We start from the raw sequence: 27,040 nt of genomic DNA, 5'->3' as shown, positions 1-27,040 counted from the left end.
AGGCAGGCAGGCGGGCGGGTGGCGGGTGGGGCGAATCTAAAAATAGCGTCGCGCCGGACACTCTCCGCGTAATGGGGTTCACGTACCGCGTAATGTGAGCACGTGAGGTTCTGGCAAGGCACCGCGTTAACGTGGAAACGCGGAATGCGGGACCGCGTAAAGTGAGGGTTAACTGTACAGTACCTGTACATATAATTTTTTAACGATTTCCTCCAAACTATATGTGTTATATTGAAATAGCATTTTAAGAGACAGCATTTTGTATTCTTTGAAGATATGAAGATAAATTGATATGGTAAGATAAACATTTTTTAGGCTCTTTTACATATATTTTGGCACCAAAAGTACATGGTATTTATGAATAATAATATATTACTAATAAAGAGCAAGTCATAAATCATGATTACCAATTATTTTTTAACAAAACCATTAATTTCTTGAACAGTATAACAAAATGTTTGTAAACAATTGTTGGTTGTCCAAAAATGCTGATGCATTGCCATAATGTAACCATAATTGCAAAAATATTTTAGACCTGAAAAAAAAAGGGAGAGCAAATTATCATGATACTAAGAGACTTGAATACCGGCATATGCTTTAGGACAAGTAATAAAATATGGATGATATACAATATGATATAGTGTGTTGCGTGAATATAGAATTTTTAACAATCACTTATCTCATAATTCATGTTTTTTATCTATTATTGTTATGGAAACAAAATAAATAGTTTGTTGATCATGACCAGCATGCCATATAATCTGCTTTGGTGCCTTAATGGATGATTCCATGAACATAACTTAACCTATTGATTACAAAAAGCTGCCCATGCTAAATCTTTCTCAAGGAAATTGTCCCAATATACAATGAGTTATGATATGCAAAGTTATTAATCATAATATTGAATCACTGAGTTTAAAACTACTGAAAATATTTTTTTCAGAACATCACATACAACAATACAGTATTTAAAAAATGAAACCCTAGCATTTCCAACTGACACAAATAAATGCTTTGAGGATATACAGCAATGTACTACTGTACTTTATTACAAGGTAAAACTTAATCCTAACTACAAAGATCAGCATGATCAAAATATTTTGGAATGATTAGCAAAAGAATGAGTTATCTATACAGTATGTGAAGTAATAAACTGTTGGTTGTTTTTGCCATATTCTTAAGTGCCACACTGCCCTACACTGATGGGTAATTCAGCTTACATTAAATGTGCAATTAAGATAAATGATTCCACATCAATTTCACCCCAAAAAGTAAAGTATAAGACTATCAACTCATAACAACAACTTACTAAATGATCAATATCCTCAGATTAAAGGCCCATGAACTGCATTATTCATCACATAGTTCTATAACTGTTTACCAATAAACATCACCAAATAGAATCCTGTATTCTATTTGACATTGACTATACGTGTACCCTGATTAATTCTCAAATTTAAAAACCTAGATTGAAATATAAATTACCTACAATGACTTAATTCACAGTTCAACTAATGTGTCCCATATGATATACCTGACATATTATAATATTTTAATAAGCATTGTTACTGCTATTGCCACCGCTTAAGGTACAAGTGTAAACTATGACAGAAAAATTAAAATTCCTCCATATTGTAAAGTACCTGTACATCTGATTATGCCATCTGCTGAGCAAGGTGATACCATATTTGTTATCAAGGGGCTGCCAGTGTGAAACCTGTTGATCCCCAGAGACCACCTCTACAGGTGATGGCATGTAATACTGTCCACTTTACCCTGCACCAAGATCAAACCTGGGTTCTTAAGTTGTGAAAATTCACACTTTATACAAGAAAATAGTTGGTCCACAATGTTAAAAAAAGTTTCAGGATAAAACATCAATTAAAAAAATACTTCATATCAGCTGAAATGCTTGAGATGAACATAATCAAATTAATGTCAAAATTCTAATGTTGAAAATTTTCCAATATACATTCATATTAAGGGAATGTAACTATAGAGGTGAGCTAATGGAAGCTTTGAACCACTAAGTAAAAATGGGTCAGTCCTCTTAATATTTCAATTAATGATAAGGAACATGTTATGCAAAAAATATATATATTCCTAAGACTGCTGGACAAATAAGGAATTGCTGAATATAAATATATAACACATTCAACATTCCTAATATTATCACTTATTTTCAATACACTTTATCACCAACTGATACTTGAAACTATTCATTTACTTCATATAAATATAGCAAAAGATAATTCACTGAGCACACCACATGCAGGTAAGCAATGTTACTTGCGTGTATACTGGAAATTAATTATTTGTGAACTTAACATTAATTTAGTTTGTCTTTTGTTTGTGACAAAATAAATTTTGGGGATTTGGTTTGTTAATTCTTGTATTACAGAGTATTTAAATTTAAGTACAGCATCAATTTTCACCAATTACTGACTGTCATTTGATACAAAAATATGTTTATACATAATAAAAGATGTCATCATAAACAAAATGAACATATACATATGAACCTAATAAAATTAATAATAAAAATAAAAGGAATAAGTCATCAATAGATTTGGACTCCCTTTACAGGGCTTAATCTTTACTTATTGATTAACCTTCTTTAAGGGTCTACTGGATAACATTCTCACAGTACACAATATTAGTGCAGGAGGCTGTTGCACCCCCCACAATTGCAAACATTAGGTATTTTATCAATTTACAAAACTATCTTAAATATTCCTAAGTGTGAAAGAGTAAAACATGCTCTAAATTGCATCTGCTGGACTCTGGAATTCTGCAAGAGCCTTGAGTGCCGAGACAGGCTTCTTTTGACTACCCTTACGTACTTTGGCTCTCACCTCTTCTGCTTTCTCACGTCGTACTAATGGTTTCTTCTCTGGCGCCTTCATCTTCCATACAACAATGGGGGACTGAAAAAACGAGACAAATAATCATTATGTTCCTAATAATGGATATGCATTATTTACTTGAAAGCAGCTTTTTGAGTTTATTACTAATACCAGCTGTGATACTCTTGAAACCATCAATCACCTTAATGAACAATTTACAGGGAAAAATGACTTCCTCAAGACAACAAATAATGGATCAAATATTATAAATAGAGGCCTATATCACTGTCTCATTTTTTCATTAACAGTTTAAGTAATTTGACAATTAATCTCTTACAGCAAAAAGACCATAATGTACTTAAATATGACACTGTACAACTATTCCCCACATTGAAACATCGAGAATAAATCTGAGACAAGAAGAGTACAAAAATAAAGTATTATGTGCACAAATTTTACAACTGGTCGTTTTAAATAACATTTACCAAAAGATATATTAAATAAATTCATAATGGTGAACTTAAATACTGATAAAAATTGTGTTAACAGCAACCATTCAAAATTCTACAAGGAAGGTAATAACTGTGCATAAAATTAGCATTTCTAAATTCGTTTTTACCCAAGTTATATGGTAAATAGGTTATGAACACAATCTACATTCCACACTGCAGGTGATTTAACCTAACACAGAACACATAAAACAGTTTGATAGTTGTAAGTGGCCTTATCACAATTCATTCAGAAAATTCCATAACAAGATATGCAAAAAAATCAGTAACTTTCTCCTTAAAAACCATCACCGTCCTTTAAGATTTAATGAGAGAAAATTACCAAAATCTCAAGTTTTGGGCAACAATTTGCCCCCGTTATTTTCCTGTTTCTTCATTGTTTTAATTTTGAAAATCCACCATACTAACATGCGAGTACACTGTGAAACATCGTTGCTGTATTAATATAGCAATAACTGTTACAGTCAATCATAACAATATCTATTTCATCATTCTTTCCCAATCTAATGCCATTAACAGTTTCTATTTCTCGTCTATTTCTAATAAGCCATTTCCCATATCAAAAACAGTATCTCTGACAAAACATCATCATCCACATAAATTTTACATCTATACACACTATGGTTTCCCTAAATAATCTTTCACTCTGTTTTTGTTTCATTTCCAGGTGTCACGTGAAGTGCGGGGCAGAGTACGTACGGTATATTAAATGCACAAGATATCCTCATATAAAGTCGCTTCAATTAACAATGTTTCTATATAGCATTGCTGATGAATTATATCCCATATCTAAATTATCTACAAAGAGTCACACAATATTTGGTTATAATGTTGACCTTTGTCCACAATAGCACAACTACTTTGTGATGTCATGTGTGGGTCAGCAAAGAGGACACTCAATGTTCCCTCCTTGATCTGCACTTTCATCATGTTTGTTTACATTGTGCCCAGCAGCTAATGTTTGTGTTCTGGAATTTTGGATATTTTCCTTTTATTATTTCTCCACACATACTGTACTAACTACCCCAAGATGAGTGCAAAGTGCCCAAGAAGTGGTGGTGATGGCGATGATGATGATGTCCCTCAAAGAAAAGGATATCTATCAGACTGGGCACTAAGTTAGAAGTCTTATGGCATTTTAATGCTGCTAAGCATGTGGTGGACACTGTTGTTGCTCTTGGTCTCACTCCCACCACTGTGAGACCTATTATTGGCAATGCTGACTGATTTACCCTCTTTGTGACCTTGACTCCACATACAAAAACATCATCCCCACACCCTCCACTTCAACCAAGCTTTACAATCATCATTCTTGAGAACTGTATAATATTTTTTTTAAACTTATTTCCCTGAACTAACCCCCTATTTCCATTAATTATATAAGGAATAATTGACCTGCTATCATTATTTCACTTAAAGTTGCAGTTTCAAGGATAGCAACCCCAATATAAAGTGAGGACATCCTGTACCAATACAGTACTTGTCTTTATTATTCTTCCACACAATCTGCAACACTCCACAATTTCTTCAAAGTACATATAACCAAGTTCATGAATAATCCTGCACATGAGGTGTACAGTAAACATAGTCTATAAAGTCAATGGGAAATACAGTGGGTCTCTCTCAACAATATAAAACAACTGGTTTTTATCCTACAGAACAAGAGTAACCTTTGATAGTAAAGCTTGTCTCTACCACTGCTGCCATGGAGGATGGCTCTTACTCTATTTCATGGAGATGAGTTAAAATGTTTTGTATATTGTAGAATATGTCCAACTTGAACGATGTTTCAAAAAATAAGCTGCGTTCAGAAGCTTGCAAGGACTAATTTAATGAATCAGTACCCCATCTCATCCACTTTAAATTATTATGCTAAACACCATCATGTTGTAGAGTAAAGAAATATATTTGAATTATGAACAACTAATGCAAATTTTTAAAATAGAACAAGTTAGAGCACACGTAACATAATACACTTCCTGTCGTAATGTAATACTGTACACCACTAGAGTATATTTTTTTTCAATTCACATATATGATGTCACTGTCCTGACACTACAACAGTGCTAACTTAATGTTCACAGTCCTAACTATATATATATATATATATATTTTTTTTTCTTTACAATTGTTATATCCTACTGTGAGAAGCTCTATTTTTCTCACTATGAATATCTTGATATCTTCAGACACACTCACACTGTTATCTCATGAAGGTCAGGAACCCCTGCTTATTTAACCTGATGATTAACCACTCTAATGCTAATCCAACCAAACACAATCTAACCTAACCCTCCTAGGCAGCATTAGGGTGTTTCATCATCAGGTGAAATAAGTGGGGGTTCCTAATCATAATGAGATCCCAAGCATGATATACTTATATATCTTTCTTCTGCAGTAAATATAACATTGGAAGCATTGTAAAGAAGTGAATACTAAAGTAAAATATTGATGACTGAATTATGTTAGTGACATCTATGCAGCAGCCATATATTACTGTACTGTACAGTATATTGGCCTGTTGCTTATCCTAAAGAAAAAAAGTATAGTACAGTGCTGTACAAGTACAGGTATATTCCATTTCGCTGTACTTTAACACTTTTTAAATAGTCCATAAATTCTTTTAATATATACAGTACTATCAATGTTGTAAGACTCATAGGAAAGCTTTACCCTCTCTTTTGTAACTCACGTAGAACAGAACAAACCATTTTTGTATAAATATAAAAGCTTGAATATTATATATCGTAACACTTGCTGTTGCATTCATTAATGTCACATAAACAGATTAAGGGATGTCAGACATCTATAAACAAAATTTTATCCTCTATAAAATAACAATGAACATGAGACACCTGTGGTAGTTACTGTTTCATATGGCATAACTTAATAACAAGAAGTACAATCACTCATAAAATGAAACTTGGCCTACACTGTAAATTGTTGCAAGTTCCATTCACATAAGATGTGAAAAGACATTATTTATGGAACCTCAACTTAATGAATGGAAATGGAAAATCCGAATTGCATATCGATGGCAATCAGAAAAATAGATAGGAAGTTAGAGATGAATGGATGGGCAACTGGGGGCCATATGAAGAGATAAGGAAAAGAGCAAAAACAGATAGAAGACTAGAGACAGAGACAACACAGTAGCAGAATACACACCGTAACTTGCATATAATACAATACAATACAGTGGTCCCTTGATTAACCAACACAATTGGTTCCACAGTCGGATGTGAACCAAAATTTTGTTAACTGAATCTATTATTTCAATGGTATATTGGGTAATTGGTTCCAACTCACAGAAAAAGTATACTGCACATACAAAGTTCTGTATACCGGTAATAAAATTAACAAAACATTAAATATAAACTAAATACAGTACTGTACTGTACAGTATACTGTATAATAATAAATAAAAACAATTGAATACTGTATTTTAACTTACTTTGAGGTGTGTATGTCGTATTACCGGCAGCTTTGTTAACATATCAAACAGCTGATTGTAGAGGCAGTCGATGATGACATGCCATATTCTTTACAGAGTGCATTGGTTCTAGTGCCTACTTCATGTTTCATAATAATTCATGCACTGTATATTATCAATATGTTAACTAAATTTCAGAATGACCAATAATTTTAATGTATAAATGCAAAAGTATTCAAGAGCACAACTTTCTTGATATTTACTTCACTGGAAAAGAATGTAAACATAGAACTGATTACTGTATTGGCGGACTAGCCGATCAGCTGATGCGCACAATAAAGCGTGTTTCTCGTAAGGCTGTCGTTAATCGAAGTTTTGTTCGTTAATGGAACTGAAAATCTTTATGGGAGCTAATTTGTTAACCAAATTTTTTTTAATTGAACCATTCGTTAATCAAGGGACCACTGTATTAGGTTAGATATGTTAGTACACAAAGCTTGTACTACATGTTATACTGCAGTTAATGACTAAGATTCCAGATAGTATTTTCACCATATTTTTAACCACTATTGTAAGAGCTATTGTATTAAACTACCACTACCACACCGTGAAGCATTCATTCAGTTATGTTAGTTCTTTCTCTTATAATGGATAAAGAATTCACTCCAGACTAGTTACACCTCAAAAACAATTCATGCCATCCCCACATCTATACCAATCTGACTCCGTAGAGCACCGATATGTCACTGTTGACAGGACAGTAGAAGACATGGTCGTTGGAAGCTTTAGTGTTGGTAGTACTAGATTCAGTGGGAGTTTGGTGTCTCAATGGTGAGACCTGAGGAACACTTGTCTTTACCTCCCGTTCCCTTGATTTAACATGTTTTCGGGGAACAGGATGGGCCTCCGTCCCTCGTTTCTGTAGCCCTGCACCTGCACTCACTTCCTGTTCCAACAGATGGTAGACTTCATCTAATCTATGGTCACTCTCTTAAAGTGACTTCAAAGTAATACCTAATCTATCACTACAATAATTTAACCTCTGGTACAAATGAATTTTATCACATAATATATAAACAATACATGAAAAAAAATAAGAAGCTAACTTGAACAATTTGAAAAATATAAATTCCTTATTTTTATTTTAATCCTTATCATGTTTCAGAGTCTAAATAGCCTGATGCAAGTCAATAAAAATGTCAAAAAGCATAATTAAGTTATATTACAACAATTTTCCAATAATGAAGATTACATACTAACTCAAGTTTGCTATTAAAATCTAATTACAGAATTCTCGATGGAACTATCATACTGTATACAAAAAACCTTTAATGTAAAAAAGAAAAATCTGGTAAGAAATAAAAATGGCTGAAGAAAAATCCAAATGAGTAACATTTAATTGTGTATCAAGTTTATCGCTCACTTGAGACAGATTTAAATATACAGTATATGTATAGTAAAGCTATGCACATTAATGTATCATTCCCAAATGAAACATAAAAACAATTAATTCATATTGCTATGAAAAAGCTATTAATATAAAAAGATAAATAAAACCATATAAGCACATAATCATGCAAAAGCAACAAATATATACAAAAATGCAAAATGAAACAAAATTTTGATACATCTTAATGGGATAATCCTTCTGTCTTAAATATGCACTTGGTCTTTCATAAAAACTCTCATTTTACCTCTTTCTTATCTTTTAAATCCTACTAATTATTTGCTTTAAAACTACTAAGTACAACTCCAGATAGTGACAAGGTTATACCCAACCATCATCATAAACCACAATGAATATTTAACTTCAATATGGATGCAGCAATTTTTTTATGATAATATACAGCAATACAAACTGTAATTATAAACATGATATCTCTTTTGTCATGCGTACAAAAAACTCCCAATTAGACTAAAATTTAAATGATACATACCTACAGTAAACTGTACTGTACAGTACTGTATATCTTGACAATAAAAAAAATGCTCTATGGTTCAGACAAGTGGTTTCAAAATTTAATGTAGTCATAATTATATTCATAGGTTCTTACAATGACTATTTTCCAATTTACAATGACTTTCATTTTAATTAATTATATTCATTGGTTCTTACAATTAATATTTTCCAATTTACAATGACTTTTTCATTTTAATTAGTACTGTACCTGTAACTTGCATGTCAGGTATAGACTTCTGGTAAGTTTGCCTTGGTAAACATGGAGGCACAAAAACCAAGCACTTGAGTTTTGTGATTAAACCTTTGGATGCTACATACAACTATAATTGAAGGGAATTTTATACCCACTGGCTACAGAATTAAACTTTAGTCCAAAGTGGAAAACTTGTTATCTTTTTTTTTGGCTGTAGTTTTTAACTCTGACTGCACGAATGTCAAATCTGGAATGTCTGATTTCTACATTAACCAGCACATCCTGTCATCTCTCAAATGTCAGAGAACATTATTGGATTGATGTTACATTCTGAAATTTTTTTGGCATTCTTATCTATTTAAGCTTAAATTTCATAGCTTTAGAGTTCATCATTATTTATTTCAATACTAATTATGTTTGAAAACCCTACACTGAATTAAAAAAGTAGAAAACCAAAAACACGATTCTGTATTTTGAATTTTACTATTAAGTGAGAATTTTCACAAGCCCTCTTGAAATTCAAGTAGAAGCTAAATGATTAATCATGGTGAATTTTCATCAAGATTCTCTTTTTAGTCTATGTACTAAATGGCTCTTTAGCTCAGCATGACAGCATCCACCTCACAAGCGAACGGTCCTGGGTTCCGGGTTTGATTCCCTGCCAGAGTCGGGACACTGGGTTCCCTTCTCATACACTAACTCATGCAAACTCAGCAATAATATAAGTAACATATTGGGTACAATTGCCAATGGCAGAATTACCCTTTAGTGGACTACCATCCTGCCATGGTAACGGACTAGATGCTGAATGCAAAAAATCAGAGGATCAGCATCAACTTGACCTCCCTGCATCATAGCAAGAAAAAGATTACAATACTGAAAATAAGTGACTATCATTTAATTGCTGTTGTTTTTTCTACTGTAGTTTCTTTTAAGATAAAATTGTCACTCAGTTTTTATATAAATTAAATTTTAGTTTTAAATGCAAATTTCTTTTAATGATCAATTGCTCTAAAAAAATCTTATAAGGCTTCTCTTTTTTTCAAAATGTATTTGGCTCTTTGACTGGAAAAAAGAAAATACAATATCATTGATATTGCTACAGGCCACACTAGCTTTACAAGTCAATTTTCTCATTTTTATTTTGTTCAGTGTAAATACACGCCTTCCTATCTTTCAGCTTTGTCTGACTTCCTACTTTCACTTTCCCACTTCATGTGTATATTGAAATTTTCAATCATGTCTCATCTCACATAGTAAAAGACGATGACTTAAAACTCAAGCATGCACCGTAACTGGGAAAGTAAAAGCCGAAGAACAATATTGCATAAAGATGTATTGTAATAAGGAAAAGGACAACTTTTGAAGGCTAGTATGCTGTTAAGCAAAAATAGTTATACTTTCCTCTAATTCAGTATAACTTTGAGCAGATAACTTGTGTACAACTTTGTTCTGAATTTGGTCAAGACAGAATAAACATGAGCTGGAGTTTATAAGTAAAATGTTAATGAGTTTCCCCTCTTTAAAAGCATTCAATAATTTTCTAAGCTCTTAAATTCTAAATGTTTGAATACAATGCCAAAGAAATAATTAAAGCATACTCTAAGAGTCTTTATGTATCTGCACTGCTAAAGTTTAACCTTATGCATTTTTTTCCAATCATAAACAACAAAGGGCCATTATTAATTACAGGAATTTTGGAATGGATGAGGACAGATATCTATCAAATTCTGTTGTACACCAGAAATTTTGGAACTTCTGGAGCAAGCAATAGTGGAAGAATATCGTCATTCTGTATGAAACTTGGCTAAGAAGGTACGTTCATTTACACACACTCGAATGATTACAAAGTAGCAAATATAAACTACATTCCACTACCAAGTGAATGAGATAGCTCCCAAGGAAAATGACTATTTATTATCGTTGACAAATAAACTTTTATAACATCATAGAGAGGAATTACTGTCTTTTCTAAAACATTCAAGTGCTAACTCTAAACTTTATCTGATTATTGTGATTTAAAAGACACAAAGAACATGTAAATTGTCATTCAGACAAAAACACATCAACTCATGCAAAGCTCGCCACATAAAAGACCTATTACATGCCTGCATTTCCATACCACATGGTGAATTTTTGCTGGTAGGCAGACAAATATGAAAAGTTTGGTTAAAACAGTTCACAGCATATGCCCAAGTGAACGTAAATATTTCCTAGACTGTATACTTCACATTGAACTTGGCACAACTACCTCTGCAATGTAGCTTAATTATACCTAAATTTAACCAAATATTAATCAATACAGTACAGACACTGGCTGTGCTTATTCATAAAACATGCAGAAGCAAAATCAGCAATTCACTATCTTAATCTTTAAAGAGTATGCTGTGAAAAGATAGCAAATATTATGTAAGTGCTTCTGGCATTTTCAAAAGATACAGAACAAACAACTAAAAATATATTTCACTTACTGCTGATCTTGCCCCAGGCTGGTATTAAAAGCATGAAAAATAGAAATGTTAAAGGAGAAACGCAAAGCAATGACTAGCCTAAGAGCATGGCAACTTTAGTACATTTGTCCTGAATTGAAAATAACAATTTGCTAGACTAAAAATTATATTACTTGATTGAAAAAAAAAGAAAAGCAAAGCTTTTGTTAAGGGTTATGGAGTATACTAAAGCTTCATCAGCTTCAAATAACTTGTAAGTTTAATCTAGTTACTTCAAAGGCTATTCAAATGCTATGAAGAAATTTTAGCAGAACTTTTTCAGTCATAAAACTTATAGTGTACAGAATGAAAAGGTCCTGTTTTGATTGGGGGAATAAACCTTGAAAGCCCATCATAAGTGTTTTAATGTGCATTCTAAGAAAACATATTACCAATTATTCCTAATACATCATGAATGATCTGTCTTGGTACATGCAGTTTTCCCCATAACATAGTGGCTAGTGACTGAGAGCAGCCAGTGTCAAGTTAATAGACACAATAGCAAACTTATAATACATACTGAAGAATTCTAAATACAATAAATTCTCATTAATTCTTTAAACTCTTCTGCTTTCAATATACTGTATTCACATTATATGTCTCACTGTACTGTACTGTACTGTACCATACAAATTCATAAAAATTACTGAATTGTAATGTGAACTAAGTGAGTCAATATTTTTTCTCTGCAATGTCATTCTAGGTAGTGCATCACCTAATTTTGCCTGACCTTTGAAGTTTGAGTTTAATTACAGAAGGGTACTAAGTAAAAAAAGAGATGAATTTGATAACTTACTTTCTTTTCCCTCTCACACAATTCTCTCTCTCCATTCTGAGGAATAAAAAATGAGATGCACACTTCCATATATGATACTACTATTTTACAACTGTTTATTTCCCTTTCCTATACATTCTCTCACTCCTTATTTCATTATCCTTGTGAGACCTAAGTTTCTATCAATCAAGTAAGTAGCCTGTAAAAGTGGTAATCATCAGCTCATGGAGGCACTCACAACACTCCATGATATTTCTGGAGATAAACAATGAAGAGTTGCTTTGACATTACAGTAGCTGGAAACTTATATTTATTTTTATTACACATTTTCAGTGATGATGTGGCATTTATACGGGTACTGTCTGTACCCCATGACTTTTAGCTTGGTACAGTCATATATTCAGGACCACAAATGAGATTGTTTGCAATTTTAGCCATTATAGATCACTGAGGAACATCCCCCTCACACAGTTAATCTGTGGTGAATCTTCAAATGATCCATAAAGGTTAAAATTCTATGTGATCTTGTTCATGGTTTTGACTACAACACCTCTTTAGTGTAAAAATTTTGAAGTGTATGTACAGTATACAAAAATGTGGAAGTAAAGTAATTGACATCATTAAACTCCCTGGAGGAATACAATGAGCTTTCAGTGTTCTAGTAATATTCTAAGCCTCTCACTAATTATCAAGCCCATCATTACTAAGTCTATTTTATATCCTATGGAGGAGCACACTGATCCACTCCAGGCACTCTGATCTCTAATTAGCACACCCTTGCACTCACCACTCCTGACGTCTGTCCTACCAACATGTTTCCCTCTACAACATGCAGCCATGATTATAATTTAATTTCACCTCAGGATTGTTTCAACAATTCTTTTCATTTTTTGTAACCAATTTATAAATACTGTATATGGTACTGTTTGTATATTCCACTCATGTATGTCAGGTCTTATATAGAGTACTGTATATTATTTCATATCATATAGGTATGTTAATATCATCTGTTCAAAAGTGGTTATATTTTCTTAAATGCACATTCTTCAATCAATACCATCGACCAAATCAATGTAATAAAAAGTAAAATATAATAATGTATGACAACAAATGACATTTAACAATGCATACATCTACAGAACACCATAAAAAAAAATGAATATCTTGATTTGATGAGAAACTATTGTAGCTAAAGATATGCAAGCCTACTGTATAATAAAACTTTGAAAATAATCACAGCCACACAAACAGCTTCCTTCAGTTATTGAATAAAACCTGAAAATCTTCCTTGTTTATGTCACACGGGGATAGACAAGCACTTAAGAATTTATAACAAATACTAGAAGTAAAACATCCATGAAAATGTACAATATTTCAACCTAATACTGGTAAACAAACTCAATACATAATATATGCATTCCTTAAAAAATACATCAAATAAGTGATTAATATAAAGACTTTTGATATTATATAGATAGGAATAATGATATAGTACTTACAGGTAAGGTAAGCTGCCGAGAAAACTACATTAGTAATAAACATTTTAAATACTAAAAAACGTTCTTCACATCACCATATGAAGGTTTTATTCTCACATCTAGAACAAGTAGAAAGTAAGAGAAATTATTTGAATACTCACAGCAATAGTTCCCTGACGCGGATACTTAGTTGAGGCAACGTATGAACACTTCACAGTCAGGACCACAGCATTCATTAAGTTCTTTGCTGCCTGAATCAAAGATGTGGCAGAATCCAGCTGAAAAGGAAATTACCCATTAAGAAAGTTAAATAGTCTAGATAGTAACTTACACCATAATATACCATACAAGTACTGCTACAGGTTTTCAATATCTTCTCTCATGATGTTAAAATCTTAAGTGATGTGTTTCAGTGGTGGCCTTGAAGATTAGGGTCATCAACACCATTCTCTTCAGCAATGATAAAGGTTCATCATCCATGAAATAGAGCACATTGTTTTAATTTCACAAAACAATCCTTTCATCTCAGTGCAATGCTCTTAAATCATGTTATCCATTGTATTTTTCATGAAGTACTTACCCCAGACACAATAAGTTCACCAGAAATGTTCTGTACATCTGCCTTGACCTTTGATGTAATATTCAACTGGTGACAATACAAAGCAATACGGTCCAAGTAAGCTAACATATCATCTTTGGTTCTTGATTCAGGACACTGATCAGCAATCTGTCTCGAGAGTTTGTCTAACTTTGTTCCTGCTTCAGAAATCTTTTTAGCAGCATTGATGACATCCATGGTTGTCTTGAGTGGGCCTCGGCCTCTGAAATTAAAATAGAAAGAATCTGTATATGAGAGAATTTCAAAATAAACTACACTGATACTTTCAGAGTAAACACCCATACCCAGTACAGAACACTGACATATTAACTTTTACAAGACAAAATATGATGTTAAACAGTCAAGCCACACCTGTCAGCAAGTTTCTCTTTAAATTTTTTTTATGCCTTATAAATTATAGTAATGCTTTGAAAAACATACAGGGTGTCCTAAATTATTACCCTAAAAACAGTATGCTCTCATGTTTTAATCAGGGTAATCATTTATGGATACCCTGTAAAAAATTTGGTGCTAAAACAGTAAACACTAACCTTGTGAAATCTGTCATCTCCATCATGATCATACACATATGCTTGGCCAAAACAATAATGTCATTACCAGTATCGTCCCACTTAGCAACTTCCTGGTCAAACTTCACCTTCTCCAGACGGAAGTTTTCAACCTATAATGTGGTTAAGTAAAGAAGGAAGCACAATATTATATCACAGATACATATAATGGAATAAATGTACAAATATTAGGACAACTTTGTTACACAAAAAAGGAGTGACAAACAATTTGTTTCCATACTAGTTGCACATTCATTTTTTTTTAAATATCTAACTTAAGTCACCTCCACATGCTAATTTAATTTTAAAGTTCTTAATAACAATAAAATAAAAAAATAAAAAATAAAGTTGTACAAAAAAATGACCTAAAATACTGAATAACAATTTCACATCAAAAAATTAACCCATCAAAATTTTGTTTAATAATTATATTATATGGTGATTTTCTTTGGAGAGGGAATAAAAAATACTAAATGAGAAATAAATCTAAAAATAATACATATTAAGATGTACAGTAATCCACAGCAATGTTAGACTTATCTGAATGACTGTAAGAAACCTTTAAACTTGTTCCAGAATAAAAAGAAAAAAGAAAAAAGGTATCTATTATTAACTTTTGCAGGTGAATGAAGCAAAAAATAAACTTGTTCATTCACGCATAGTTCTTGAAGAGTGTAAATGACACACACATACACATACATATTTTCCTTGATTTACTGTCCTTCATTCATTCTAGCTAATACAAAACAAGTACAATATTCTACTATGGTAATCCACTCCCACAAGACCCCATTTCTAGTTAACACCTGAACAAGCAACACCCCCCCCCCCCACCGTCCCCAATGTACATAATAAACAGAGAGTGTAACCAACCTGAGCTGCAATTTTGTCCTTGTCCTCCTCGCTCAAATTTCTCATGGCGTCTCTGGCTGTGGTAATGCCGCTCACTCCTGGGTACTCATCAATGGTGGTTTCTACTGTGTGAGCACTCGCTGTAAGACCAAGCATAATTACCAGTTTTCTCTCACTAATATACCATGGAAAACTATAGAATGGTGAATACATTTTATCCAATAACTTCAAATTAAAAACAAAACAAGAAAACCAACTCCTATTTACTTCTCCTATGGCAGTGTTTCCGTAGGTGACAAGAGCTATTACACGAAGGCTTTTGGATGAAAGTGTCTTATCATAAGCAGATTTTACAGAGCAACTTGAATGTAATATAAAAATAAATGGACTCCACCTACACATATGCACAACTATCTACTGTATGATGAGTAACCTTACATTATGAAAAAGTTTGTAAAGACACCTGTGACCCAAGTCATCTGTACAGGTGTATAATGAAATAAAAATGATAGAAAGCTGTTGGGAGAGGACAGAATAAGTAAACAAGTGAATTAGGAAATATAAAGAATGAAACTTAAAGGGCCATACATGAATTTAGTCTCAATAAGAGTTTTCCTTATCCGATATTGAAAGTTTGTTTGGTTATACAAAAGATATAATTAAGTATATTTTGGTGTGAAGATAATTAATGAAAACTACTGACAAGAAAATTGGTAGGTAACTTACATTTGCTTCTTATCTCCACAGTGTGATAGTCGTCCATCAGGACATCATCTGGATCAAGCTCATCATCAGCTTTGTTCATTAGCACGGCCATACGGATCTCTCTCACCCCATCGTACACCAGATGTGAGGCATCGATAAACTCGTTCTCATCGACCTCCTTGCCTGGAGTGCTACTGAGAGCTTCAACAGCCACATCCACACGTTGGGCAAAGTTTGGTAGCACTGAGGAGAAAAATCTCTTTCAATATCAAACAAATGCTAACATGAATTCAAGTTCACTTACCTGATCTCTAAACTTTCATTACATTCAATAATGACAAATTTTAGTGGATTTTTATATAAAAAAAAAATTACCTACTGAATTGTTTTTTCCCTATAAATGGGATAAATATAACTTCCATGCAGAGCACCAAAAAACATCAATGCCAAAGCCACACACAAACACTTAAATATCTCCTTCCCTCCAGCACCACGAATCTGAAAGTCATCTTTCTTGATCACCAATACAGTTTCTGCCAAGCAAGATTCACAGGTAATATTCTTATCTTTATCACCAATCACTGGGCATCCTCTCTAAGACATTTTGGGGAATCTGATGTTGTGGCCCTTAATATTTGTGAAAGCCTTGGTTTGAGTCTGGCAGAGGGCTCTAATCTCCAAGCTTTCCCCTTTGTAACACATGGGCTACTTACAACCTCTACAGCAGTAAAAAGATTAATAATTTGATATAAGTTAAGCATGATAGTCAATCCTACAATTTAAAACACATGTAAAATACAATACTTGAACATGTTTAAAATATTCTTACCTTGGTCTCGTAAAACTTTCACAGCCTCTAACACTCGATCAGTGTACATGCATGGCTCGTAATTGTCCATTTCAGAAGCAACCACATGACAAACACGAGTTGAGCGGCCACGGATGGCACCTGCAATGCGATCTAGGGTCTCTGGATCACCCTCATTAATGGCTCTTACACAGGTCTTCACATCCTCCAGTATGTGACTCTCTGTCAAGAAACACAAATGGGAACCAGCTCTTACAAAACAGATAATATTTTTAAAACATATGATAATCAGTTTTAAAATTAAGAAAGTATAGAATGTATTTATCAAATGTCTTGAGTAAAAAAAAAAGTTTCAGTGGCAAATAAAAAACAAAACTAAACAAAGCATAAAACACTATCAACCAATACCTGAGACGGCCAAGAAATCGTCAATCGTTGTTATGTCATCAACAGATTCTGTCAAAATGCGTACTTGATTTTCCCAAGCGTCCTTGAAGGCATCCATATTCTCTTGTGTTACCTACAGTGGTGTGAACAACAGGTTTGTAATAGGAAACCCATAAATTATGATTATTACAATACACAGTACAGTATAAAACAATCATTATCAATATCAAATGCTAGATTAAATATGCAGAGCCATACAACATTAAATATTACATTAATCTACAGATAATATATACATGTCATTATATTACTTGGATATTATGAGGGAAAAAGGTATACCAACTTACTTCTCCCAATAATTCTTTAATAATAAGATAAATACAAATTAGATACACAGTGTTTCTCGAAACTTCACACCTGATGTTATCCAGAATTAACATATATATCACAAGGCTGTACATTGGCTTGCTGCACAACTGTACAAAGTAAGGCCTAGTTTAGTACACTATCATATTCATGAAGGTCAGTGAACTACCAGTGGTGAGAGAAGCTATTTCTCTCAATACAGTATTTACACTAGTTCTTCAACCATTAAATACAACTATTCCACAAACCTTAGACTTGGGTCTTGCTGAGAGGATGCTTGCAGCATTAATAACCTGAGGACACAGCTGCTCAATTTGGGCTGCACCATATCTCACCATCTTAACGCCATCTTCGTTGTTGGACATCGTGCAGGCCAGATTGGCAACTTCCACTAACTTATTAGCGTGCTCAGTAAACACCTGCAAAGTAATATTGCATTAATAATGACATTCACTAAGCTTCTAGTTGTAATGCTTCTGAGGATATATCATTTACTGGAATGACAGTCATACCATGCAAATATGTGATTACTGTTTCACTTTCATTATCTTTACTTTCTCATTTATAAACCATTTCCAACTCTAAATAAGATCATAAAATGACACCTATTATTAGCTCCCACTAGATCTTCCATGTGTCCATGCAGCTCTCCATCTGTAAGTCCATGTGTGACATTTAGTCTGTGTTTTTGGTTTTCATGATATGAATGATCTCCCTGCTAGTGTCTGACAAGCCACCTACACACAGTTTGTTTCTCATGCATCTGTAGATATGCATGATATACATGTACAGTGTGAATGGTTGGAAATAATGCATCCCCTAAATGACAAGAGATAGAACTCAAAAACTACTTGGGCTTGCAACATTCTCAACAACCCTAAGAATGATCATTTTATAAAACTTTCATAATAGAATTGAAATAAATTTATTGAATCTATGTTAACTGTACAAACTACCCAGTCTGTAGTGAGTTATCAAAACAAAATTCTCACATGAGTAGCCCATAAAACTTGGTTAACAAACCTGCGCATATTCTTCCACTTCCTTCTCATTCCCATTTCGTGCTGCTTCCACCAAAACAAGAAGAGGTACATTTGTCTCCAGGAAGCTGCAAGAGAACCAGATTTTGAGCATATTAAGTTACTGCACATTTAGTAAGAGCAGAACAATGACGAGGTGCATGAGTTGCCTGACCAGCAGCTTAAGTGATGAGTAAGTAAGTAGTAAGTTTAAGTATACAAGTGTAAAGTGTATCCTTCTCACATGTCCATATCATCTCTTTACTCAATCCACTAGTTTACACCCTTTGCTAATCTGCCATTCCAAACATTTCACAAGTGTTTTCAGCTGTTATCACCTACAATTTTACGATCTATCAAAATGTTGTAGCATCTTGAATATACTTTAGAAACATAAATCAAAATCATAAGATATGAAACCAATTAAAAATTCATCTCCCAGTAAATTAAAATCAACTATAAAAATTTCAAGATATCAAACCAAATATAAATTTATCTTAAAAGTTATCTAAAATAACACATCAGGTAAAACTGTTATTTTAATGAAGAAATCCAATAAATAATGTGTACTGACCTGTCCGACACGTGATCAACCACCGCTTTACGAAGCTGTCGTCGCAAATCCTTCGTCTTCCGGTACATGTGATCAATAGCCTTATCTAAGTTCTCTGATGGTTGTTTGCGTCCCATCTACAACACAGGACAACAATGGGTTATATAAAAACTTAAAATGAAGACACTAAAATATCACCATGACTTACACAACAAACCTTGAATTTCACTTAAGTGACACGAGCTTCATTTGTGAGACAAATACATCAGTTAGTAGAAATATTCCCTAGAATACTTCAAATGTTACTACTGAGGATTATACACTCAAAGAGTGTGGGATAGTTTAATGGTTGAAGTACTTTGGGAATATTCTACAAGCGACCAATTTTTCTACGGTAATTCCCAGAAGGAAATGATGTCAGAGAGCGGATGGGTAGTAAAAGGGGTGAAAACAAATGGTGGAGACCGGTGCAAGTCTTGTGAATAAGTAATGCTGGATGTAACTGGCAAGTAAATTAGCTGCTGTTTGTACAAATGAAATGGCTCTACAGGGCTATTTGAAAGAAAAGTTACATATGCTACTGAATGGATTTGGAAGACTGTGTACACACTAGGAGAAAGATAACAGTGCATGTAAAAAAGGTGACATAAATCTGGGTTAGAGAAATTCAACCTGTATTTATTTAAAGAGATACAGGTTGCCTATATTTATACTGTGAGTTTGTTCTTATATAAGGAAGAGGTACAAAGGAACACAGGTTGCCATAGTTGTTTCCATCCAAAACCAAAGTCCCCCTCTTGACAATAATCCTGTGCTGTAAAAGTTTTCATGCATAATCTTATAGCATATTAATACATAATTAATGGAAGGTGAGTTTCAATTACAGGTAGAAAGTATTACCTATAGAAATTATAATTATAACTAGCTACTTCTTTAATAAAAATATGTTGGATGAGGTATTAGTGTGCATACTTTACTCAAACAGAGGTGCAGCTGTACATATACTACACATCTAGGACAAACAAGTAATGTACTAAATAGTGTTAAGATTTATTTTAAAACATCTTAACATCTGGTGGGTTTGTATTGCTTAAACGTGCAGGAGAGGATGGTAGTGAACAAACAATACATTATGAGGCTGCACACACATATATAAATCTCATGAACCCAAACAGTCAGATTACCAAAGACAGTACTGTATAATAATATATATATATATATATATATATATATATATATATATATATATATATATATATATATATATATATATATATATATATATATATATATATATATATATATATATATATATATTTCATTAGCCACGCTGGACTTTCTACATACAATCAACACCTCAACCCGCCAGGATTCGAACCCACGGCACACAAGCCTATGACTGTGACCGGGGAACGCTAACCGCTGGACCACCAGGATACTAAAAGCAGTCCTAGACTTTGTTATATTTCACACAAAGCCTGTTCAATGAGTAATATTATACCTGTAAGGACATTATTGGATGGTTGGTAATGAATGAAATTATCAAAGTCCTCAATCAACTAATTCAGTACAATATTTTGGTTAATACAAATGTGCTGGAGGGAATGTTAGCATAGTAATTTATAGGTGTTAATATATTGTCTAGTATGCAGTATACTGTAATGATAATTAGATTCGTTTGGTGGAAATGAACTGCATAGAATATAACAAATTTATATTGTACTGTACAGTATTTACACTGTAGTCACTGAAAGCAGTCACATTGCAGAGCAGTGTTTTATATCTTGACATTATATATCAATAAAAGGCTTTATAAATGTACAGTAGACACCCCTGAAGTATTGTACTTTACTTTATTCACTGAAAATGAATTAATTAAATAAATCATATAGCTTTTAACCCAACGAGAATGCATATGTGTGTTAGGGTGATAGTAGTGAGGTATGGAGGGAGTGAGTCTACAGCAGTGTGCTCTCCATAACTCATTCATCAATACCTGTACTTGTACCTTTTGCCTTCAGTCCTTTAATGCAAACATTTATCCACATGTTCTCTTCCCTAAGTTAACATCTTCCTCTAATTCTGGTGCAACATCAAATCTAATCGATATGTATTGTCCATTAAAACAAGAGTAATCTGGGGTTTTAAATTTTCATTATGGTCAACATGTTTTCCCTCAACTAATAATGATTCATTCCCTTGTCATGTTAATTAACTTACCTTGTAATAATCATCTGTTCTATCCCACTGTGATTGTCAAGGAATACAGTTACCAGCTGTATATATCAATTTTTTATTTAATCAAACTCTCCATTTTCAGGAAATCCTGTTAACATGATTCAATTTAAGTTGGGTCATTAATAAATCATTAGACATTTTACATAAACTTACATTGTCCATATATTCAGTTAGGAGATCTTGCAGCGCTTGTCTCACTGCATTACATTCTTCCACTATCTTAAGACGGCGATCATCACGCGTACAGAAGGAGTCAGCCATGAGGGCGGCACCACTAATGATGGACTCTAAACGTTCTTCCAGTGATGGACGGGTGCGCACCTCATTGTAAGTCAGAGGGTCCATATTGATGCGTTCCTGAATCAAAGAGAGTTAGTATATTCATTTCTTATTACTCAAAGAAGAAGGGTAAGGGGAATAGATATATGAAGTACATGCCCACCTGGTTAGTGAGGCATTACAGATACAAAATATTGTGTTTGAAAATATATATTATACATACTGTTAATATCCACTGAATAAAACATTACAACACTATATTTTATTTACAAAACTATATCCAGTTAGCTGTTCCCTAGACATTTTACCTCTAATTTATGTGTAAAGCCCCAACAACATAGTAGATACTGACCCCTTCAAGCGAGAAATACACAGCATTTGTACTGTATATTTCTACTTATAAAACAATTTGCTTGTACAAGTGAACAACCAATACAGGTGCAGAATCCTTTATCCAATATTCCCAAAACCATTGCAATAATGAATAATATTTTAGGCCAGGAAAAACACAAAACAAATAATAAAGACCTATACTGTACACTATAAATTGAAACCGCTGAAAAAAATGACCATAAATAACAAACACTAGATCATTCAACTCTTGTTAAAGCACTTACATCAAAGTCATCCAGAGCAGAGGCTAGTTCTCCAGGTCCCTCATAAGGCATCTGGCCAGCCCCTGTAGCCTTACCCTGCGCTACGTCACTGATGGTGGTAACTGCTTCACATACTTGTTTGAACACAAAGTCTCGATTGGCCTTTGCTGCTGCTAGCTCAGGATGTCGCACATATGCCTGTGAGATTAGTTCAAGAAGAATTGTAACTAAAAGACTCAAGGTCACATAAACATACTGTACAGGGCATTAAGGGACCTAAAGGGGTAGGGTTAGGGGTTTGTTATAATTAGAAATAACATTATTTATTTATACAGGGAGTTTGGATTAAGTTTAGGGTTGACTAGGATAAGGGTTTTGAAATAAGGATTATTTTCAAAACAATAAATATATTATAAATGTATTCATTGTCAACACTCCACTCTCAATCTAATACCTTTGAAGCTGTGAGCAGCATCATTGAATTCTTCTTAAGTACAGCCCGAGCTGAAGCCAAGTCATCACGAAGCCTTGGGTCCTTGAGTTCATTTTGTCGTTTGGCAGCTTGGTTAATGAGGTCACTTGTGTTCTTACCAAACAAACGGAAGTTATCGAGGAGTTCTGACTGGCTTGATGCATTTTTAACCTTTTCTAAATCATCTTCCACCTAAAAAATAAATAAAGAAATACCGGTAAATAAATAACATAAATCTGATATAAATGTGACTTATTAAGGAGCTGTTCACATATTTCATTCAAAACATGAAAGAAATTACAACTGTTAAAATATTGTAGAAGTTATAATCGCCAGCATAGATGGTTTAGTCCTATGACTATTCACAGATAAAACAATTAAAATAGGTATGCACACGCACACACATGCACTCACACATACAAAACATCACATAAGGTTGAACAATAGAGGCATGAGACTGATTTTTCAAGATGATATTATAGGCAGATAGAACTTTAGTAAAAGGCTAAATTTAAATATCTGTTATCATCTAATGCAATCAACTGTTCAAAAATCACCACTGAAAAATCAATGCCACATAGACAGCAGTTGGTGTGAGGCAGCAGTGATGTGCACAAACCATTTTGTTCAGCCACTCAAGATGCCACTGAGATATGACCACCACTATGCAGTTGCCACATTTTGTATATTAAGTAATAAACATTATAGGCACCTGATAGACAATTAATATGCCAAGGCTAGAGTTGAAGATTTAAAACAAATTTATGAAAATTTTCTTTATTTTTAGGCACTTATATAAAGCTGCTACCCCTCTAGCATATCTGAATGCTGTGATGCATAAAAAAAAAAAATCATTCAAAATCACCCCTTTTGTATATTGCCATTTTTCATTAAAATAATTGAGTACATTCTGGGGGAAGATTTCTATAATATACATGATTGCATATTGAGCACAGGTATCCCTCGCTGAGCATAGTTCCTACAATCCTTGTACTGTATATGTCAAGCTGAATAAAAACACACTTAACAACCATACAAACACATGTATTGAGGGAGTTGCATTCCTCACTAAAATTCTTTTGGACATGGGAACTTTAAAAACATGCTATATAGTCATAGTAAATTTTCAAACACTGAAATATCAATATCAATTACCTGATCACCTTACTCATGACACGTAGCCACAGTTAGTTTCATCTCTAAAGTAATAGCAAAAGGAGCTGAAGATAATTTTCACTTTAGCAGACATGATAAGGGATTGAGGGTATATATATATTGTACTGCATCAGTCACTTCACTACAGATGTTATTAACACTGGACAATGTTGTATGTACATAAATATAAAGCATCCCATAGAATAATTCATATTGAAACAAGTTCAACAGGACATAACATGACAGCTGATTATTTATTTGTCAGATACATTTATGTGTACATACTCACCCTTGTGCTTATGTCATGTTTGCTCAATATTATCCCCTCCTGAGCAAATATATCAATAAAACATTAATACTGTACATTATCAAACTACAGTATATATACTTGTTTTCAATACAAACCCACCAGATATTAAGACAGGTAAATATAAATGTATACAGGTCACTACTTGATAACACTGGTGCTTCATTCGCCATATACTGTACATATAGTGTACAGCTGCAGCAAAGTTATGCTGTATAAGGTATGCACACTTATATCCCCTACAGCACTTTTTTATTTAAAAATATGAATACTGTACACTATAAAGTACCTGCACTTGTATGAATTACTTATTTCCATAAAAACTCATCAGATACTAAGACATGAAAATATAAATCCATACAGTATTTATTAACTCAACCATTTTGTTCGTCACAGTACACAAACAGCATGAATAATCAATCTTGGCTAAGGTTTGTTGGGAGTAACATTCATGGAAAACATCACAGATATTAAAGCCGTGAATACCAAAACTAAGAGCATTTGGGGAAAAGATGGTAAGTTTAAGGCTCATATGGAAAAGAAGGGTACTTCCTGGCTAACATATGGCTACTCAGGGGTATTTCTTATGTGTACTGTATGGTCTTCTATCCATATATTCAGTGATCTCCATGTTTGGATCATGCAATATAAATGATACTTCAATAGCTTTTAGAAACATTTGCTGCCACACTATTTCTTACGCCTGCTTCATTAATCTGTGTAGTGTACGGTGGACTAGTAGAACTGTGAAAAACATAAGCCTACAGTATTTGTATTGATTGGTGCTACTCCGGGGTAACCACAAGACCACTGCGAACAAATGGCACATCTCATGTGCCATTTTGCTACAAAACAAAACTTGATAAAAAATATCTGTGTTGACTGGGCACATTACAGTACAGGGGTATTTGAAAACCACAATAAAATAAAAACATGCTCAATGAGGTATACCTGTACTGTAAATTGTATCTATGTTTTTGTCTGATAATTATCTTAAATGGTTCAGCTCCTTGGATGGTGAGTATAATTGTACTGTTTTACACACATATACAGTATATCTATTTTTAACATTGTGCTTCTATTCAACTTAGGCTATTAGGGACAATGTTAACTTTAAGTACAGTACAGGGTGTCATAGGTTGCACACCATAGGAAAATTAATGTTCTCTTTTTTTTCAGGTGAAAGAACCAATAGAAACCAATGAGGCTTGGGTAACAGGGACCAAAGGAATGGTCAGTGAGGTCTTTGGACCCCACACCTTCTGATTTTTTCCTCTGGGGGCCCACCTTAAATCTGTTATCTATCAAGACTGCCCAAGGCCCATGATAATCTGTGTTTATGGTCTCTGGGTCCAATTTTAAACCTTTCATAAGTCCGATGTTGCAGGTTCCCGGTCCCAAAGTCCACTGCACCCATGATATATATCACTCTTTAGTTCCCCTAATTCATATGCTTGCCAAACAGTCAACCCCAAAGCTGTGAAAACTAGAGTGGTTCTACTGTACTGTACTTGTACCATGAATTGTAAACAATATCCAATTTGAAATTCATTAATTTGTACTGTAATCTATAGTACGAGAAGTACATTAAATTTTGGTCCATATAAAATACAGGAAACTCTTATTTTGGACTTGAAATATTTCAGAATTCACCTTCTTCTGGACATTTAGAGACCATCTGTAAAAAAGTTTATACATGTGGGAGAATTCCTAAAGCTCAAAATAAAGATCACAAATGCACACACAGACTCACACTCAGCTTAACATAGTACTGTACATATATTGCTGTGAAATACTATATTGTGTGTACAGTAACTACAAAGCACTTATACCATATCCAACTGTATCACAAAATTGTCTTGATCTTGTAGTGTTAAATCAACTCTTTTATGCTTTTTAGATAACTGAATGCTTTCCCATCGTGGTTTCAAAATCATACTGTTTTGTGTTTATGGTAAGCAGTGTCAGTAAAATAAAAGACAGTCATGGAGCTCAACGTACAGTGTGTTCAGTGGTGGAAGAACTGAAAGAACGACTCAAGTGGCAGGAAATGTAAACTTTCACTTTTGCTTTCACTCAACACACTCTTTCAACTATAGTTTTTTTTTAACTGTTGGTAATAGGTTAAGAGGCCACCCCCCCCCCCTGCAGCTCCTTGTTTTTTTTAAGACGAACGTTATGTGAATATGTGGTGTGTACACTTGATTCTACTACTGTATTTATAAAATGGTGATTATTGTCCATTGCTTTATATGTTTGGTGTTATTTCTCTTTAAATATATATATATATATATATATATATATATATATATATATATATATATATATATATATATATATATATATATATATATATATATATATATATATATATATATATATATATATATATATATATATAATAATTAGTGAAAACAGAAGAAGTAGTGATGAATGTGTTCTCCAAAAGCGTA

General features: G+C 33.4%; 1 protein-coding gene across 16 annotated transcripts in view; it reads right to left on the bottom strand.

Annotated features, from left to right (window-relative positions):
• Nucleotides 1-685: 685 nt before the first annotated feature.
• Nucleotides 686-27,040, bottom strand: part of LOC121879505 (catenin alpha-like) — a 68,526-nt gene continuing 42,171 nt past the window's right edge. For 4 of the 16 annotated variants that reach the window (XM_042386154.1, XM_042386147.1, XM_042386148.1 and 1 more), the window contains 17 exons: nucleotides 23,108-23,317; nucleotides 22,675-22,851; nucleotides 21,932-22,135; nucleotides 19,562-19,677; nucleotides 18,992-19,076; nucleotides 18,217-18,387; nucleotides 17,624-17,735; nucleotides 17,237-17,437; nucleotides 16,429-16,650; nucleotides 15,724-15,842; nucleotides 14,833-14,963; nucleotides 14,264-14,504; nucleotides 13,845-13,961; nucleotides 13,705-13,716; nucleotides 12,227-12,262; nucleotides 11,413-11,430; nucleotides 686-2,927 (listed from right to left, as the gene is read on the bottom strand). In XM_042386154.1, coding sequence (XP_042242088.1) covers nucleotides 2,763-2,927; nucleotides 11,413-11,430; nucleotides 12,227-12,262; nucleotides 13,705-13,716; nucleotides 13,845-13,961; nucleotides 14,264-14,504; nucleotides 14,833-14,963; nucleotides 15,724-15,842; nucleotides 16,429-16,650; nucleotides 17,237-17,437; nucleotides 17,624-17,735; nucleotides 18,217-18,387; nucleotides 18,992-19,076; nucleotides 19,562-19,677; nucleotides 21,932-22,135; nucleotides 22,675-22,851; nucleotides 23,108-23,317 — 2,337 coding nt within the window. In that variant the 3' untranslated portion in view covers nucleotides 686-2,762. Of the gene's footprint in view, nucleotides 2,928-11,049; nucleotides 11,081-11,412; nucleotides 11,431-12,226; nucleotides 12,263-13,704; nucleotides 13,717-13,844; nucleotides 13,962-14,263; nucleotides 14,505-14,832; nucleotides 14,964-15,723; nucleotides 15,843-16,428; nucleotides 16,651-17,236; nucleotides 17,438-17,623; nucleotides 17,736-18,216; nucleotides 18,388-18,991; nucleotides 19,077-19,561; nucleotides 19,678-21,931; nucleotides 22,136-22,674; nucleotides 22,852-23,107; nucleotides 23,318-27,040 lie in introns of all 16 variants that reach the window. The other 12 variants (XM_042386156.1, XM_042386152.1, XM_042386161.1 and 9 more) reach the window with 10 other exon arrangements.

The sequence above is a fragment of the Homarus americanus genome, unplaced genomic scaffold, assembly GCF_018991925.1.
Source record: "Homarus americanus isolate GMGI-L3 unplaced genomic scaffold, GMGI_Hamer_2.0 scaffold32340, whole genome shotgun sequence".
Taxonomy (NCBI): domain Eukaryota; kingdom Metazoa; phylum Arthropoda; class Malacostraca; order Decapoda; family Nephropidae; genus Homarus; species Homarus americanus.
The sequence above is the reverse complement of the archived record's forward strand: the minus strand, read 5'-3'. Positions and strand labels throughout refer to the sequence as shown.